Source organism: Cuculus canorus, chromosome 27, assembly GCF_017976375.1.
Source record: "Cuculus canorus isolate bCucCan1 chromosome 27, bCucCan1.pri, whole genome shotgun sequence".
Classification (NCBI taxonomy): domain Eukaryota; kingdom Metazoa; phylum Chordata; class Aves; order Cuculiformes; family Cuculidae; genus Cuculus; species Cuculus canorus.
Window position 1 is genome coordinate 33,100 of NC_071427.1, and position 19,066 is coordinate 52,165.

Here is a 19,066-nt window from a genome sequence, read left to right on the forward strand (position 1 = left end):
GTGCTGCAACCAGCAGCTATTTGGGAAACCTATGAAGAGCAAAGGGACAGCAAAGGTCAGTGTTTTAGAAAAAAAAAACCACCCACATTTAGTGTAATTCCAGCCTCATCAACGTCTGTTTTTTCCATGGCGATGTAGTCATTCGTCTAACATTCCCACAGCTCTGCAACTACCTCTCCCCTAGAACCACGCAATTCATGTTAACTCTATTCTGCTGCTCGTCCACTGTGCCTTCTAGCTCTTCAAGTCTGTCTCCCAAAACAACTGCACAGATTCCTGTGCCTCACCATTCTCACTCTATTCCTGATGCAGCAACCACACTCCCAGTTTGGAACCTGTTCTGCTATTACAATGATGGGCAAATTTATTAGAATTATTCTATTATGTTCACCTCTCTACTGGATTTGTTTATATTTTCTTTAAAAGGGGGCACCAGGAAAGAGTAAGTTTTAGTAACAAATGTTCATTAAAACCATTAGACTTAATGAGATTTCTCCCTAGTTTTAAAGTCTCAATTGTGCTGTTTCTCTTTTCAATAACTAGTTTACAAATTCAGCAAGCAAAATCCCACTCCCTCTTTTACAAATGCAAAAATCATTAACACTGTTGCAGGCTCTTTCTCAGTGCAGGGAGAGGATGAGGGAGAATGGTTTTAAGATGACAGAGGGGAGATCTAGATCTTCAATCTAAGGAAGAAATAGTTCTCCTGTGAGGGTGGGGAGGCCCTGGCCCACATTGCCCAGAAAAGTAATGGCTGCCCCATCCCTGGAGAGGTTTGAGGCTAGGTTGGATGGGGCTTGGAGCCCCCTGAACCAGTGAGAGGTGTGTCTGCCTGTGGCAGGGGGTGGAACGGGGTGGGCTTTAAGGCCGCTTCCCTCCTAAACCATTCCATGATTCTATGATTTTCCTTCCTTTAGTCCCTTTTGTGGACTCAGCTGTACCTCTCACATTGCAGGCACGTCAGCAATTTTAAAACACAACACTGCAAGTTATAAAAAAACCTGGATGCTCTCCTGAAAGGACTGCTTAAAAACAATTAACAGATTCCTAAGGTAGGATTGCAGACACCGAGCTCACTCGGTCTAAAGAGGTAGTCAAATAATTACTTACCACTTGCTGTTAATTCAACAGCTACCTGCCTCCTTCACAACACAAAAAAAATCATGTCTAGTTACTAGACTTCTCTTTCCTATAATGTATTATCTTTTAATAGCTTGGTATGTACAGATAATGGATTTTTCAAAGCACTGTAGAGGGCATTGACCATTATCATGAATCATAGAGTCATGGAATGGTTTGGATTGGAAGGGACCATGAATGTCCTCCAGTCACAGAATCATGGAATCATAAATTGGTTCAGGTTGGAAGGGACCTCAAAGCCTATCTAGTTCTTAACCCCTGCCATAGGCAAGGACACCTCCCATTGGATCAGGGGCTCGAAACCCCATCCAACTTGGCCTTGAATGCCTCCAAGGAGGGAGCATCCATGACTTCTCTTGGCAACCTGGGTCATGGCCTCCCCACCCTCAGAGGAAAACGTTTCTTCCTAAGATCTCATCTAATCACCTTCCAATTTAAAGCCATTCTCCTTCACCCTATCACTCCAGGTCCTTGGACGAAGTCCCTGCCCAGCTTTCCTGGAGCCCCCTTCCAGACTGGAAGATGCTCTAAGGTCTCCCCAGAGCCTTTTCTGCTCCAGGCTGCACAACCTCAACTCTCTTAGCCTGTCCCCACAGCAGAGGCGTTCCAGCCCTCTGATCATCTCCATGGCCTTCTCTGGACCCATTCCAATGGATCCATAACCTTCTTTTATCAAGGATTCCAGAACTGGATGCAAGACTCCAGGTGGGGTCTCACCAGAGTGGAGCAGAGGCAGGAGAATCCCCTCCCTTGCCCTGCTGGACACATGGCGTTGGATGAAGCCCAGGACACAGGTGGCTTTCTGGGCTGCAAGCGCACATTGCCAGCTCATGTTGAGCTTCTCACAAACCAGCACCCCAAGTTCTTCACCGCCACGCTGCTCTCAATCACGTCAAACATTTTTGCTGCCAGTTGAAAACACAAGAGACCATGGGGGGGGTGGTGGTGGGGGAAGGGGCACAGAAAATAATAGTCATGTAAGTGGCATAAATGCTTAGAATTTGTAATTGTTCTTTCTGTTACAGCTTGGTAGAGTTTGACTTCCCCTATGTGGAACATGGCATTTTAGGATTTTCAGGGAAGTTAATTTTCTCAGTGAGATGGGCAAACTCTTGAGTCCTCAGGCCTGATCAGCCTGCAGGGAAAGTTCTCCTTTTACAGAAGCAGGATAGACAAAGAACAGTGATGGCAAAGGCCAAGTGTATTCACACACACAATCTAGAGCCCCAAACAATCAGCTAACATAGTACTCGTTAGCAGAGAAACAGCCAGGAGAGAGAAGACTGTCTCCAGTATTTGCTAAGTCAGTAAGCACACAACAGGAAACTTTTACTCCTCACACAGCAATTCATCTCCTGTGCCACAACTCACGTCCCTATAGAATCACTCTGTGTGTGTGGGGGGGGTGTGCAGCTGTGCCTTAATGGGTATTTGCTTTCATCAACACTTCCAGAAGTGAGGACAGAGGAACAGGGTTGAGCTGTAGGAAGACAGGAGATTCCCTGGAGAAGACACCCAAACAGACAAGAATATGTGGCTGCATTTGATAGTCAGTGTCCCTTAAAGCAGCACCAAAGGTCATTCAATATTCCACTAGAGTTGCACAGAGAGCATAGGTCATTCCTGAAAGCCTTTGAGGGTCACTGGTCCTTGAAACCAGACGTAGTCTCCCAAGTAGAAGCCATAGGGTGATGAGATGAGGCATCACTTACGTTGATGCCTCCATCACAGGACAAGTTCACGGTCAGTTTCCTCCCTCGCGTCGGCACTTTATAGTTGAGCCTGGGCCAGAACCTGTCACCAACACAACTGCGGTGCCCTGGGAGCATGACAACAGTGCCCACGACAGGCAGGTCCTCGAGTTCACTGAAGGCATCTGCAACAAAGAGGGAGTGAAAAAGTTTGCAAACACAGGATGCAGTTTCAAGGCTCTCCTCAGCACTCTCCTCACAGAGACTCTCCAAGTTGAGCTCATAGAGCTCCTTGGGGCTCATAACATTGCCTCCAAGTACGAAAAGAACCCGAGGAACCAGTGTCAAACTGAACATTACTTCAATGTGCCAGAACACTCCCTCTAAGTCTGTCAGCAGCTGCTGCCATTTCTTGCTTGCCAGTTCTAGGGAGGGTGCGATTTGCAGAATCAAACCCTATAACCCAAGATGAGTTATAAAGCAGGTATGTTGTGGTGGATGTGACGGTTGGGGGATGCCTGGGACTAAGCAATCATGAGATGATAGAGTTTTCAGTTGTAGGTGGGATAAAGAAGGGAATTAGCAAAACAGTCACATTGAACTTCCAGAGGGCAGACTTTGGACTGTTCAGAAGGTTGGTTGGCAGAGTCCCATGGGAGACAGTCCTTCAGGGCAAGGGAGCCCACGAGGGCTGGGCGCTCTTAAAAAATGAAATCCTAGCAACTCAGGAGCAAGCCATCCCTATGTTCCAGAAAAGGAGCCGGCGAGGGAAAAAGCCAGCTTGGTGGAGCAGGGAGATCTTGAGACACATCAAAAAGAAGAAGAAGGTCTATGAGCTTTGGAAGAAGGGGCAGGCGTCTTGGATGGACTACAGGGAGGAAGTGAGATCATGCAGAGAAAAAATTAGAAGGGCTAAGGCCCAACTAGAAATCAAATTGGCTTAATCTGTGAAAGATAATAAAAAAATCTTCCTACAAATAAATTAACAAGAAAAGGTGGACTAGGGAGAATATTTAGTCCGTATTGGATGCAGAAGGAATGACCTGGATGAAGGCATTGAGTGCACCCTCAGCAGGTTTGCAGATGACACTAAGCTGGGAGGAAGTGTGGATCTGCTGGAGGGTAGGGAGGCTCTGCAAAGGGATCTAAACAGGCTGGACCGCTGGGCCGAGGCCAATGGCATGAGGTTTAACAAGACCAAATGCCGGGTCCTGCACTTGGGGCACAACAACCCTATGCAGTGCTACAGACTGGGGGAAGAGTGGCTAGAAAGCTGCACAGAAGAGAAGGAGCTGGGGGTAATGGTTGACAACTGACTGAACATGAGCCAGCAGTGTGCCCAGGTGGCCAAGAAGGCCAATGGCATCTTGGCTTGGATCAGAAACTGTGTGACCAGCAGGTCCAGGGAGGTTATTCTCCCTCTGTACTCGGCACTGGTGAGAACACACCTTGAATACTGTGTTTAGTTCTGGGACCCTCAGCACAAGAAGGATATTGAGGCCCTGGAGCATGTCCAGAGAAGAGCAACGAAGCTAGTGAAGGGGCTGGAGAACAAGTCTTATGAGGAATGGCTGAGAGAGCTGGGGTTGTTTAGCCTGGAGAAGAGGAGGCTGAGGGGAGACCTTATTGCTCTCTACAACTACCTGACAGGAGGTTGTAGAGAGGAGAGAGCTGGCCTCTTCTCCCAAGTGACAGAGGACAGGACAAGGGGAGTGCCCTGAAGCTTTGCCAGGGGAGGTTCAGGCTGGATATCACAAAAAAAAGACACATACCACCGCTGAATTCACGTGGCTTCACAGTGTGGGTCCTCACGTCCAAGCTACTAGGACTTGTTCCAGGATCAACTTAGCTCCAGAATAGCAACTGATAGGTCTTTGGGCCAAGAACCAAAGCACCGGTACCAAGGACCGGTCTAACATTACAGCTATTTGCAATCTGCCAAGTGGAAAAGTACCCTCAGTACATAGACTTAACACCATACCAGCAAAACAGATGATTTATTTCAGATAGCATGCTGAATCCTCATGCCATATACAAATAATTCAATAATACATTCACATTTTAGGGCTATGAGCAGCAAAAGATTGTTCAAGCAGTGCATCAGTTAACAGCTAAAGTAAAAAAAAATGAAAAAAAAAAGAGAGAAGAAAAAGTGCAGCCGATGAGATCTTTCCTGCTGTGAAAGCAGATTGAGAAGGAATTGAAAACTGCAAGCTATGACTTGGTATCATTACCTCCACTGCTCCAGGCCTACAGCTGCTGCCCAAAATGTTCCAGAGATCTCAGAAGCTTTGAGACTGGTGGTAAACCAAATGCCATATACTGCAAGGCTCGAGAGTGGATTTCTAGGCAGGATATGTAGGGTCACAAGCAAATTCAGAGCAGATGGAGGGGGTTTTGTTAATCTTTTTGTTTAGATCCAAATTGACCAAAGAAGATATTTCTCTGTGTGTATTTGAGAGACTATGTTATTGCCCAATTAGTTACTTAGCTATTGCAGAAAAAGTTTTCCTTTGCTGTCAGAGGATGCTTTGCTTACAGTAAGATAAGGCTTTCTATTTTCTCTTCTGCTGAGCTATCAAATCGCTTCTTTCAGTTAGCTCTGCTATATTCTCAAGAGATAAAAATGACATTACCTGAAAAGCACACTGAAGTTAGTCTAGGTCAGAAGAGTTGCACTAAAGCTTTGTACAAGCAGTCAATCCATCAAAGCTAACGAATGAGTGGACTTCCTACCCATATTGAGAGCATACGGAAATTATCTTTCTTGAGATACAAAAGCCGTTGAATTCTTCATTTAATTTAAGTTTTCAGAGTGAAGAAACAGCAATTTTTTTAATCCATGGAAAAATGGATTTAAAGGTAAAAAAAATAAGTATATTATGTAGATATATATATTAGCTGAACTGGCAAGGCAGAAAGACATGGTAAACATTTCTAAAGCCGTATTTGAGGAAATACGGAGGAACAGTTTTTGAAAACCTGTCCACACGTACTGTAGAAAGGTTTTACTAGCTAACCAAGGAAGGTAGCGAGCAGAAGTATAATCTTTTGGAAAAAAAACTGCCAGTGTTCTCTTAAATATAGTAATACCTTTATCCTGGGATAATTGTCTCCTTGACCTTTGGCATTTGATCTCATTTATCTCAATACAGTAATTATTTTGTGAATCTAAAACACCCAACCATGTTGCAACTTACAATTATTAAAACACTTCTAGCCTTAACTATGCAGACAGGGAAGAACATGAGCTGCACTTGGGGAGGGAGTGAAACACAATATCAGCTCAGACACGTACACACATTGATGAGTCAGCCATCTCAGGAAATTTTCATTAACTACAGAAAAGCTACAGAGATGACAACAGTTGTGGATCTGGCTGAATATCTTAAATATAGATGCACCTCATCAGGTTCCATAGACTTAGACATGTTCAGGTTCCTCAAGTGGTCACAAATCTGATCATCCCCTACAGTGGGAGGGGCTTTACTCCCCTGTTGACTCAGGACAGGTGAGCAGAGCGGTTGTCAGTGAAGACTGAGGCAAAAAAGCTGTCGAGTACTTCAGCCTTCTCCTCATCTTTTGATACGAAGTCATCATTTTTATCCATCAGTCAGGGTGTGCTTTCTTTAACCTTCCTTTTCTGGTTGACATATTTGTAGAACACCTTCGCTTAGTCTCTGCTTCCCTTGCCAAGTTCTGCTCCAGCTGTGCCTTGGCCTTCCTGACCCCATCCCTACACAACCGGGCAGCATCCCTGTACTCTTCCGAGGTTCCCTGTCCCTGCTTGCACTGCCTGTGCAGTTGTCTCTTGCTCTTCAGTTTGATCGGCAGGTCTCGACTCAGCCACGCTGGTCTCTTCCCTTCCCTGCGTGATTTCCTACAATGTGGACTGAGCACTCTTGAGCTTTATGGAAAGCATCCTTAAATATTTGCCAGCTCTGTTCTGCTTCCTTGTCCCCAAGGGCCATATCCCAGGGGGTCCTACTGACCAAGTCCTTGAAAGGCTGGACGTTTGCTTTCCTAAAATGTAGGGTCCTGACTACACTCATCTCCTGTCCCACAACCCTCAGAATCTTGAACTCCACCAATGTGTGACCACCGCAGTCCAGTCTGTCCCCAATCTCAATGTCACTGATGAGCTCCTACCTCATCCATCTTACTATGTTCATACCTTTGAATATCTAAATAGTAGTGAGAAGCGCTTTGTAATTTATAAAACCTGCAACATTTTTAAAAGAAAAATAAAAGTTATAAAGTTTTGTAGCATATGCTTCCTGTTTACAATTCTTCAGCCCTCCTTGAATCCCTGGGCCCCAAAACTGAACAAAGTATTGGAGATGCCGCCTCACCAGTGCTGAGTAGAGGGGCATAATTGCTTTCCTGGTCCTGCTGGCCAAGCGGTTTCTGACAGAGGCCAGGAAGCCACTGGCCTTCTCAGGCTTATAGTCAGTTTTGGGGCTCTCACTACAAGACAGGCATTGAGGGGCAGGAGCGTGTCCAGAGAAGGGCAATGAAGCTGGGGAAGGGGCTGGAGAACCAGCCTTATGAGAGGCAGCCAAGGGAACCTGTTTAGCCTAGAGAAAAGAAGGCGGCTCGTGCTACTTTTATACATTCGAATACTTTAAGGTGCATAGAATCATAGAATCACTAGGTTGGAAAAGACCTCTAGGATCATCGAGTCCAACCATTCCTATCAACCACTAGACCATGGCCCTGAGCACCGCATCTACCTGTCTTTTAAATCCCTCCAGGGATGGCAACTCACCCACTTCCCTGGGCAGCCTCTGCCAGTGCCCAATGACCCTTTCCGTGAATTTTTTTTTCTGATATCCAACCTGAACCTCCCCTGGCGAAGCTTCAGGGCACTCCCCCTTGTCCTGTCTCCTGACACCTTGGAGAAGAGCCCAGCTCCCTCCAGTCCTCAACCTCCTTTCAGGTAGTTGTAGAGAGCAATAAGGTCTCCCCTCAGCCTCCTCTTCTCCAGGCTAAACAACCCCAGCTCTCTCAGCCGCTCCTCATAAGACTTGTTCTCCAGCCCCCTTACCAGCTTCATTGCTCTTCTCTGGACACACTCCAGAACCTCAACATCCTTCTTGTGCTGAGGGGCCCAGAACTCAACACAGTATTTGAGGTGCGGTCTCACCAGTGCCGAGTCCAGGGGCAGAATAACCTCCCTGGACCTGCTGGCCACGCCATTTCTGATCCAAGCCAAGATGCCATTGGCCTTCTTGGCCACCTGGGCCACTGCTGGCTCGTGTTCAGTCGGCTGTCAATCAACACCCCCAAGTCCTTCTCCTCCAGGCAGCTTTCTAGCCACTCTTCTGATGAGTGAAAGCAGGCAGGGGGGTTTGGAATGCTCACTTTGGAACAATGGAACTTGCTCTGCACATCAGAAATGGCCTTGAAGGCCTTGGAAGTTGATAACAAAAGAGAGCCTGCAGAAGGATGGCTCATGATTTTATAGCAGTGAACAATCCAGGGTTTGCTGTCTGTAGCTAGGCCTGACCTTGAGATAAGATAAAAGGGAGTAGAATTCAGGAATGTGGAATCCAGCGCGGGAAAGTCCTGAAGAGTTGTGATGAGAACCTTGTATCTGCCCCTTTCGCGTGCTCAAGAGCGTCTGGCCAGTTGCATGACAGCATAAGGCGCGTGAACAGCGGGACATAACCAATTAGGATTTGTTTGTTAGCACATGCACTATTGGGATAAGTATATAAGAAGTGTAAGGTGTATGAATAAAGGAGAACGATCATACTCATATTGAGACTCCATCGTTACTCCGGGTCCGCCTCCCACTCCGACAAGAGCCGACTAGCAGAACTGTAATGATAAGTTGGCATTGGAATGTAGAAAGCTGGAAAACAACCCAAGGGACTGTGCCTGCATACAGTTGAAGGCGAAAAAATTTTTCATCCTGAGGAAGACATCTTACTTCATCCCTAAGACCCCGGCCCACGACCACCAGGAGGCACTATGCAGGCGCAAGACTGGAGCGAACCTTCCAGAACTAATTATGATGCAAAGCAGGGAAAGGTTATGAATATGTAATAGGCGCTTATAACTATGCATGTCTTTACACTATAAGTAGCTATTTGTTAAGTCATGCAGTGTGCAAGCTAGGAGGAGAACACCCTTGCACCCCAGTGCTGGAAATAAACATACCTGCTTTATAACTCATTTTGGGTTATAGGGTTTGATTCCACAAAACAATGGTACCTGGAGAAAAGTCCTGTGGTCAGGGCAGCGAGCAGGCGCTGAGCCCTTTCCTTGTGCTGGCCAAGGACATCCAGGTGGTCCTTCAGGAGGCTCCAGTTCTCCCCCATGAGCTCCAGTGCTGCTGCCTGCTCTTGCTCGATCCTGGCTACCATCCGGCACTGGAAATTCTCCAGGGCTTCCCTCAGGATGACAAATTTACTCAGTATCCCCATTTTGAGCACCTCTGAGGACTCCTGCACAGGGGAAAGCTGTGAGAGCCAGCATGCTCCCACCCACGCGCCTGGCATGGGGGTGGCCTCACCATTACTTTGATACTGTGTGTTCGCTCTTCCAGCTCCTGCATCTCCTGCTCCATCCTCTCCGATTCCTCAATGGGCTTTTTACAGAGACTCTTTAAAAAAAGGGCCTGCAAAAGGAGGCACCACTGCCTTGCAGAGCAGAATGCCACTGCCCACCCAGCCCAGAAGCCCTCCCAGGGCTTTGGAACAAGGCTCATAGGGAAGGAAAAGGCTTGGGAAGGGCAGAGGCTGCATCCAGGGTCACTGAGAAGTGAAAAACCTGTGCTGTCTTTCACCCACTTTTTAGCTGTTTCCTCCAGATCAGGGCTCACAAACACCTATGACCCCCGTTCATCCAGTGCTGCTGGCTTTACCCAGCTCTCTGCTGCTTCTGACAAACACCTAGTTTCTCAGGGAGCAGCTGGGGGATGGTGGCCCATGCCAGGCCCCTGTTCAGCTGAGGCTGGGCACAGCTCAGCACAGGGGAAGCACATCCATGTACCCCCAGCAGAGCACAGGACAGCTGAGGTGGATGCCGTGCGGTGCTCAAACTGCCACGGCTCCTCTTGCTCATCCACGGCCACCCATCACTCCTACCTGCTTTTTAGAGCGCTCCTCCTCAAAGAGCAACCAGTTGGTGCCCTGGCATTGCTGGATGGTGCAGATGCAGCAGACACACCGCCATTCAATCCTCACAGTATGTGGGGGTCCACAGCAGGCTGAGGACCCCTGCTTAATGCACCTGGAAGGAGATCATGGGATGGGGAAGTGGGCAGACAATATAGGACCATGGCATGAAAGTAGTACCATCCATTCACAGATCGTTTATGTATAAGCTAATCCAATCATGCGGAGACGCGTGTGTTAATAAAGGGTATAAGAGGTGCGTGTAAGATCAAGCACCGGCCGGCCAGCCCTGTAACTTCAATAAAGAAACTTGCTTCCACATCACCGTGTCATGTCTCAACAGCGACAGCAGTAGAGCTCCAGCGGGCACCTGTGCTGCGAGCACAGCTCGCCGTGGGCCACCTCGCACCTCTTGGTGCCCAAGACCTGCACCTCCCCATCCGTGCCAGCTCCATGACGCTGCACAGGGTGACATTCTTGTCCCGCTCCAGGCACTGCGTGAAGCCCCTGTGGCACTGGGGGCAGCTGTAGCCCCTCTCAGCCCCGGTTGGCACCAGCTGCTCCTTGTGCCAGTGGCCGCTGATGCAGCGTTTGCAGAAGTTGTGCCCTCATGGCAAGGTCACGGGCACCCTGAACACCTCCAGGCAGACGGAGCACGTCTGCTTCTCCTCTAGCTTCTGTAAGGCAGGCGATGCCATCCTGCCCGTGCCGGGGTTCGGGGTGATGAAGAAAAGAAGCCACGGAAAGAAGCAGGGGAAATGGAAGCTCAGCTGTGCAGAGGAGGATAAGATGGTGATAACTAAGACCATAGACGGGTCAGGGCTTGGAGTCCGCATGTGCTCAAAGGGATGGCCAGTGGGTGCCTTCTTGCCAGTAGCACAGGGATACGCGCCCAAGGTGGGCAAGGTTCAGAGTAATGAGTGTTTCCATGCATGCATTTACACAGGCACAAGGTATAATCCGATTTCACTCCCTTTAGGCCCATCGAGGGAACTTCCTGGCACCATCACCCCCGCCAGGGCTGGGTCCCCTAGCAAAGCCCGGCAGCGCCCCTGGCAGAGGCCTCAGCACAGCGCACGGGGGATTCAACAGCCCAGGAAATGGCAGAGAGGAGGCATCCATGCCACCTTCCCTCTGCAGTGAGAGGGCTGCGCCACATACCAGCAGCTGGCCAGGGCCTCATTCTGCCCTTGCGTCTTTCCATTTTAAACTGCAGTTCCTGATGTTCACACATTAACTGTGCATGCCCACCGCTCCTTTTCCCACCAAGTTCCTTGCAACACTCTCACACTCCAAAGCACAAAAATGATGTCTTCTGGGCCATCCACCCCAGCAAAGGTGGAGTCTTGTGCCCAGAGGTGATGGTGCTGCTCATGCACCACATCCCTTCACCTTATCTTTATTCAGTTCACTTCCATGAGAACAGCTCGAGCCTTCCAGTCCCAAACCTTATCTCCCTCCCCTCGCAGACGTCCTATCACCTGCGTGCATGCTCCCAAGCAGCTGAACAATGGCTGGACAGCCTCGCTTTGTGGGGTTCAGCAGCCTCCCTGCACGTACTGCCTTGCCGTCACCCACAGAGGCGAGGGCGAGCAGGGAGGGTGTCTGCGTTGCGCTAGAGCTCATCCTCTGTCAATAAAAAGAGGAGAGTGATAGTCTTAGGGGATTCCCTTCTGAAAGGAGTGGAGAGACCCATCTGCAGACCGGACCCGCTCCACAGGGAGGTCTGCTGCTTGCCGGGGGCATCAGTGAGGGACATCAATAGAAAACTCCCTTCCTTGGTGAAGGAAACGGATTACTATCCCCTGCTAGTATTTCAAATAGGTAATGATGACTTACAGCGCGGAAAGCTGAAAGTCATCAAAAGAGACTTCAGGGCTTTAGGGAGGATGATGGAGGGCTCTGGAGCACAAGTGGTGTTTAGTTCTATCCCAATATTAAGGAATATGGAACAGGAGGTCAGGGACAAACAGCTGATTAATGCCTAGGCTCCGAGCCTGGTGTGAGGAGAGAGGCTTTGGCTTCTTTGATCATGGGGTGACCCACCCACCCCCAGGTTTTCTTACTAGTGATGGGTCATGCTTGTCTCCAAGGGGGACTAAAGTTATCTCTAAAGATCTAGTTAGGCTCTTAAATAAAGCTTTAAACTAGATGTGAAGGGGGAAGGGGAGGAGACCAGGCTAGTTGGGAATGAGCCTGGAAGTGACACCAGCGACTGAGAATGGTGTGCTGGAGAGGACCACCAGTACACCACACAGGGCAAGTGAGGGCGAGTACAAGTGGGGGACAGTAAGGATGAAACTGGGTCTATGGAATTAGTTATTCCAAGGACCAGTCAATCGAGAATGAACTCTCTTCCCTTTACAAGGGCTGAAGGTTCATCAGCCCAGCTGAAGTGCATTTATAAGAATGCAATAAGAAGGAGGAGCTGGAATGGGCAATAAGAAGGAGGAGCTGGAAGCTGTTGCAGGGCAAGGTGACTACGATGTCATTGCCATCACAGAAATGTGGTGGGATGACTCACATAACTGGAGTACAGCTATATTGGGATATAAACTCTTCAGGCGGGACAGGAAGGGTAGGAAAGGAGGCGGGGTAGCCCTCCTATGTCAGAGAGTGCTTTGATACTCTGTGAGCTGGATTACTGTGAGGATGGGACCGAGTGCCTATGGGTTAAAATCAGAGGAGCCCACAAGAAGGCAGACTTTGTGATAGGAGTCTGTTACAGACCACCCAGCCCAAGAAGAGCAGCTGATGAGCTCTTCTATAAACAGCTGGGGATAGTCTCTAAATCTCTGCCTCTTGTCCTTGTGGGTGACTTTAATTTTCCGGATGTCTGCTGGGAGTTACAATACAGCAGAAAGGAAACAGTCTAGGAGGTTCCTGGAGTGCATGGAAGACAACTTCCTCGCACAACTGGTTAGTGAACCACAGGGAGGGTGCCTTCCTAGACCTGCTGTTTGCGAATAGAGAAGGTCTTGTTGGGGAGTTGACGGTTGGAGGACGCCTGGGACTAAGCAATCATGAGATGATAGGGTTTTCAGTTCTAGGTGGGACAAAGAAGGGGACTAGCAAAACTATCACATTAAACTTCCAGACGGCAGACTTGGCCTGTTCAGAAGGTTGGTTGGCAAATTCCCATGGGAGACAGTCCTTCAGGGCAAGGGAGCCCACGAGGGCTGGGCGCTCTTGAAAAAATGAAAATCCTAGCAGCTCAAGAGCAAGCCATCCCTGTGTTCCGGAAAAGGAGCCGGTGGGAGGAAAAGTCAGCTTGGTGGAGCAGGGAGATCTCAAGATGTGTCAATAATAAGAAGCTCTATGTGGTTTGGAGGAAAGGGACATGCATCTTGGGTGGACTACAGGGAGGAAGTGAGATCGTGGCAGGGAAAAAGTCAGGAGGGCCAAGGCCCAACTAGAAATCAAATTGGCTAAGTCTGTGAAAGACAACAAAAAGTCTTTCTACAAATACATTAACAGGAAAAGGAGGACGAGGGAGAATATCCAATCCCTATTGGATGCAGAAGGAATAACAGTGACAGGGGATAAGGACAAGGCTGAGGTACTTAATGCCTTCTTCACCTCAGTCTTTAATAGCAAAGAAAGTTGTTCCTTCTGTTTACAAACCCAAGAGTTAGAGGAGCAGAATGAGGCTCCCATGATCCAAGAGGAGGCGGTTAGAGACTTGCTTGCCCAGCTAGACTCCCACAAGTCTATGGGGCTGGATGGGATCCACCCAAGAGTATTGAAGGAGCTGGCGGATGTCCTTTCCAAACCCCTATCCATCATCTTCCAGTGGTCCTGGCTGACTGGGGAAGTTCCAACTAGGACTGGAGGCTGGCTAATGTTGTGCCCATCTACAAGAAGGGTTGCAAAGAGGACCCGGGGAACTACAGGCCTGTCAGTCTCACCTCAGTGACGGAGGTAACTCATTTGATTGTAGTCCCTGTGGGTTTACCCCTAGGCCTAGACCACCACCTCCATTGTGATGGCTGCAAATCGGGCAGGCTCTAACTATGGCCTTCGCCTCTGCCATTGTGATTTTGAACTCTCGGTGCAAGCCCTTTGCATTTTGGTGAAATATAGAGTGAGCTTCTCTGGCTAGCAGCTGGCCTGGCAGTGGAGTGCCCTGAGCCACAGACACTACTCTGTCTGCTCTAGCATTACCCTCACCCAAGCCAACTTCCCATTTATGGCTTCTAATATGAATCACAGCATAAGCGTGCTCCCTTAACCTTGTAGCCTTTTTTTAACTGAACCAACAACTCATACAGCCTCCGGTTTTGCACCTCTTTTATAGAGGCATCTTCAATTCTAGCTACGACCCCAGCAACATACAAAGAGTCTGTTACGATGTTCAGTAGTCCTCTTAGCTGTGATATTGCCCATACTACTGCTAAAAGTTCCATAGTCTGTAGACTGTCTGCGGCTTCTGCTTGTAAAATCTGATGTTTCCATAGTCCCGTTTCTTGCCATGTTATTGCAGCAGTTCTGGATTTTCTGCCAGCATCTGTGAATGCCGTAAGAGCATCTGCGATAGGGGAATTTTCTCGTTTTGGACGAGTGATCCAATTCCATTCCCCAATCCATTGAACTGGCGCCTGCCGGAGCTTTTCTGTTTCAATGGGGCAGCTTGCACCTAAAAGTGCCTCCTGCAGCTCCTCGCTATTACACAAGTATACCAGTCCAAGGTATCCTTTTTAATTGGCATCCTGATTACTGCTGGCTCGGTTTCCAGCTACTTGTAGCATTCTCTCCTTGCCTTTCTTTATTAAATCCGCTAGCATTTCGACCTTTTGAAACAGAGTTTTGGTTTGTTGTAACGTGGGGAAATCCACTCCAATACCCTTATCTCCCCCGTTTTTCTTTTGCAATTGAGTCAGTGCCCCAAGGAGGTAGTTGGGACTGTTTCCAGATCGTCAAGGTCCTATGGATAATTCTGGATCTCGCCGATGGACTTGCCCCTGTGTAACGCAGTCCATTATATTCTGAAGAGTGTGCTGTGTTCTGGAGTAACACGGATCGGACTTGCTGGGTTCGTGCCTTTGCAGAAGTGGGAGTAATTCGTCCGGCAGTTCATTCGGTATTCCAACAATCGGTTTTAACCATTGAAGATCGCCCAGTAACTTTTGAGCCTCATTCAGAGTTGTGAGTTTTGTTTGCAGTTGTAGCTTCTGGGGTTTAACTATTTGTTCCGACATTGTCCATCCCAAATATTTCCACGGAGCTGTTTTTTGAATTTTCTCAGGGGCTATAACAAGGGAAAATTGTGCCAAGGCAGTCCGTATCTCCTGAATTTGCTGTTCAGTAAAAGGTTTTGGTTGGGCAAAAAATATATTATCCATATAGTGATAAATCACTACATTTGGCCATCTCTTTCTCAGGGGCTGTAATGCAGAGTCAACATAAATTTGGCATAAAGTAGGACTATTGCGCATTCCCTGCGAGAGTACCGTCCATTCAAATCTTTGGTCCGGCCCCTCCCTGTTAAGTGCAGGCAATGTAAATGTAAATCGCATCATGTCTTGTGGATGAAGGGCAATAGTAAAAAAGCAGGCTTTAAGATCAATAATTAGTAGTGGCCAATCCTTAGGAATCATTGCGGGATTAAGTAATCCTGGTTGTAAAGCCCCCATGGGTTCCATTTGGGCATTGACAGTACGCAAATCATGTAACAAATGAAACTTTCTGATTTCTTTTTGATCACAAAAATTGAGTGTTCCAGGGGCTGTGGATAGTCACAGATGCCCCTGTTCGTATTGCTCCTTCACTAGATCATGAGCACGCTGGAGACTCTCCCATTTTAAAGGCCATTGCTTAACCCACACCGGACAGCTGGTTTTTCCAGGTAATGGGTATCGGGAAAGTCCAGGCAACAGCCACTACCCCAAAGGGGTGCTCATTGGTTAGCATCACTCCCAAATTGGGCCAGAATGTCCCGCCCTATAAGGCACTGCACGTAGGTGGCATTGGACTACCGAGAAAGTAGCTGTTAATTGTTTTCCATCAATGTTCACCTTGATAGAAGGGGAACGACTGCCAGGGTTAAACCCCAACCCCGGTCCTGTGGTGGCAGCCGGTTGTAAATGCCAATGTGGAGGCCAGCAATTAGGGTTTAATAATGCTGGAATCAGCCCCAGTGTCCAAAGGCCTGAAAATGACCTCTTTTGTCCTTGATATTCCACCTCACGGTTTTCTTGGGCCTTTCATTAAGATTTAAAGTCAGCAAGGTCAGGCCGCCAGTGGATCCGAAACTTTTTCTTCCCTCTCTTGTTCCCTTATAGCTTTCTCTCTTTTGTCTTTGCTCCAATGGTACCAATTGAGCAATTTCTCTGTCCTTATTAATTTGAATGGGTGGAAAAGGAGTATGCACCATGATCATAATTTCTCCAGTAAAGTCCACATCAATAATACCAGGTACACAAATAGATCCAATCATAGAGGCAGACGATCATCCTAATAGCAGTGCACCCACCGCTCGACCTTGTATAGACATAGGTTCCTTTAATTCCTGTTGGATCTTTGTGGGTGTGATGTCATTAGCGGGATTTCTACTGCTGCTGCCAAGTCCAGCCCGAGGCTCCCTGTGGTGGCAGGCTGGAGGCAGAGAAGGTCGGTTGAGCTGCAGCGGCGAGTTGTGTCTGAGCGCGGTCACACTGCGATATTGCGCTCTCTGCCGGAGTTTCCCGACCTCTGCTGACAAGCACCCGTATTGTGGAGTATCTGAACGGCACTTTCGGCACCATATCCCTGTAGCCTGGCATTCTCGGCGCATGTGACCCATGCATCCGCATCTGTAGCATCGCGTACAGTTCCAGATGGAGCCGAATCAGCTGCAGCTAAATGCTTGAAGGGTTGCGAGAGCAGCTAACACCTGATGTTTTGTGAAGCCTTGGCCTGTTCCTGTAATCTCAGCCCCAGCTGCTTAATAGCATCTACTAAAAATGCTTGTGATCCTAACGGCATTTGAGCCATCCTTTCTAATGCCTCCTCTATTGGTCCAATTTGCACCCAAGGTGTTAATCACACTCTGTGTAGCCTGATTGCAATTTTGAAGAGTGCACTGTTTTAGCAGTGCCCTCGCGTGTATTCGGTACCCCTGCTTTTTCTCTATTGCAGCAGCAGCCTTATCTATAATGCACCAAATGGTTCTTCCCGACCCTGCTTGATTCCCTATATATGGGGTACTCCTCCAGGTTCTTTTACCTTATCTATAGCCAATCTGACCAATCTCATAGCCTCTCGGCACTTGTCTGGTCCCACCATAGCCTGAGCTTCCCGTGCGGAGAAACACTCCCAGCCCCATAAGCTCATCAGCTGTCACTCCATGAGAGGATCTGCTGGCTGCCTCTGTACTGCCAAGCATTCGTTAACAATCGCTTGCCAATGTGCATTAAATAAAGCTGTTGATGCTGTGTAAATATTAACTTTGCTATTCCTCTACAATCAGAGGGCAGAAGCACTTGAGTGCCCATATGTAGTCTAACATCTGCTTTACTGGCTCACATTGTTCAACCCCCAAACTGGCTGACTGTAAGATCGCAACTGGACAGCAATTATTCCAATCAAGGGCAGTAATTGTTGCCATCAGTCCTCCACCTGCCCTGAGCCTGGAAGATCACCGGGCATGCTAGCTGTGCTGCTGCATTAACCGCACAGTCATCTCCCCTTTCCAAGCCGTCTTTGCAAGCGCAGCCAAGCTCTCTCCTGCGCTCCCTGGCAATGACTCCTCTAGCTCGCTTTCCGCCCCAGGAGTTGGTTCATTGCCCAGAGGGAGAACGGCCGGGGGCGCTTTCAGCTGTGGCCCCTGCTCTTCGGGGGTGCGGACGGCTCCTGCTCTTCGGGGGATGCGGACGGCTCAGAAGCTGCCTCTGAGCCAGAGCCAGAAGGCGGTGGCGCGGGGGAGGTAAGCTACCTGCGTGACCGTAGAGGGCAAAGGGATAGTTTTGGGACCATTCTCTTTCATAGTTTCTATTTTTTGTGTGAGCAGCAGATGCTTGCTCAGCTGCTTTCTTTTCTGCCTGATGCTTGTAAAAAGCTCGTTATGTACCACCCTCCATAGCTTTCCCAACTTTTTTGCTGTCTTATCATCCTGTAATGTAGCCTCCCACAACACATCTCCGAATTTTCGCCACTCTGTCAGCTCATGTACGGTATGCAGATTTATGAATATGCCTTTAGCATGCCATATATTAAAAGACCTCGTTAACTCCTTCTGCAAATCTATTCCCTTACCTGCCGCTTTTCCAGGAAAGCGGTAAACAAATTATATGCTGCTTGCCTTTCCATACCTAATTTAATCAGCGCTGTTGCAGCCCCTCAAGGTCTCGGCAGCACGTATTGGCCGGCCCGTCTATACGGTCACCCTGGAGCACGGCGCGTCCTCAGGCTCGTCTTATACGGTCACTTTTCTTTTATTCGCGCTTATTGCCGTCCTGGCTGCTTCAGAACCTGAACCTTTACCGTGTCGTCTCTCGTCCGTGGTTCAATGCCTGCATTTTGCTCTGGCATGTCAGGGATCACCATTTGATGAAGTCATCCGTGGTGTCCGGTCGGTCGGGGGTCACCATTTGACGGAGTCGACGGGAGACAAGCACATCCGATGATGATCAACCAAGTCTCAATTTATTGATACGATAGGCATGCTTTTATAATAGCATTAATAAGGCTCATACTATTGGCAAAGTAAGGCTCATCATTGGTCCAATACAGAGTGTCAGCCCTGCCTCTATTGCTACATTCCTAGGATGTTTGTGGTTTTTCTAGCTCCTGTTTTTATCTCCTGTTATCGCCTAACTTCTTGCTCAAGGAGACTGTGGCCTTGTACGAGGCTGCGATTATTTCACCAGCTGTATTTTCTCAAGTCCCTTCTCCTCAAGCCGCGTCTCTACAAAAACTCTCCACACCTCAGTGCCGGGGAAAGTCATGGAACAGGTAATCTTGAGTGTTATCATGAAGCACATGCAAGAGAACCGGGTGATCAGGCCCAGTCAACAATGGGTTTATAAAGGTCAGATCTTGCCAAACTAACCTGATCACCTTCTATGACAAAATCACTCGATTACTGGATGGGGGGAAAGGCTGTGGATGGAGTCTTCTTGGACTTCAGTAAAG

At 48.4% G+C, this 19,066-nt stretch overlaps 1 protein-coding gene across 1 annotated transcript; it reads right to left on the reverse strand.

The window, feature by feature from the left end:
* Positions 1-2,757: 2,757 nt before the first annotated feature.
* LOC104057888 (MAD2L1-binding protein-like) lies at positions 2,758-9,405 on the reverse strand. Its single transcript, XM_054050204.1, is given in 5 exon segments — positions 2,758-2,810; positions 2,813-3,287; positions 7,184-7,298; positions 9,051-9,283; positions 9,352-9,405. Coding segments are annotated over 5 exon segments (930 nt in total).
* Between the last annotated feature and the right edge of the window lie 9,661 nt (positions 9,406-19,066).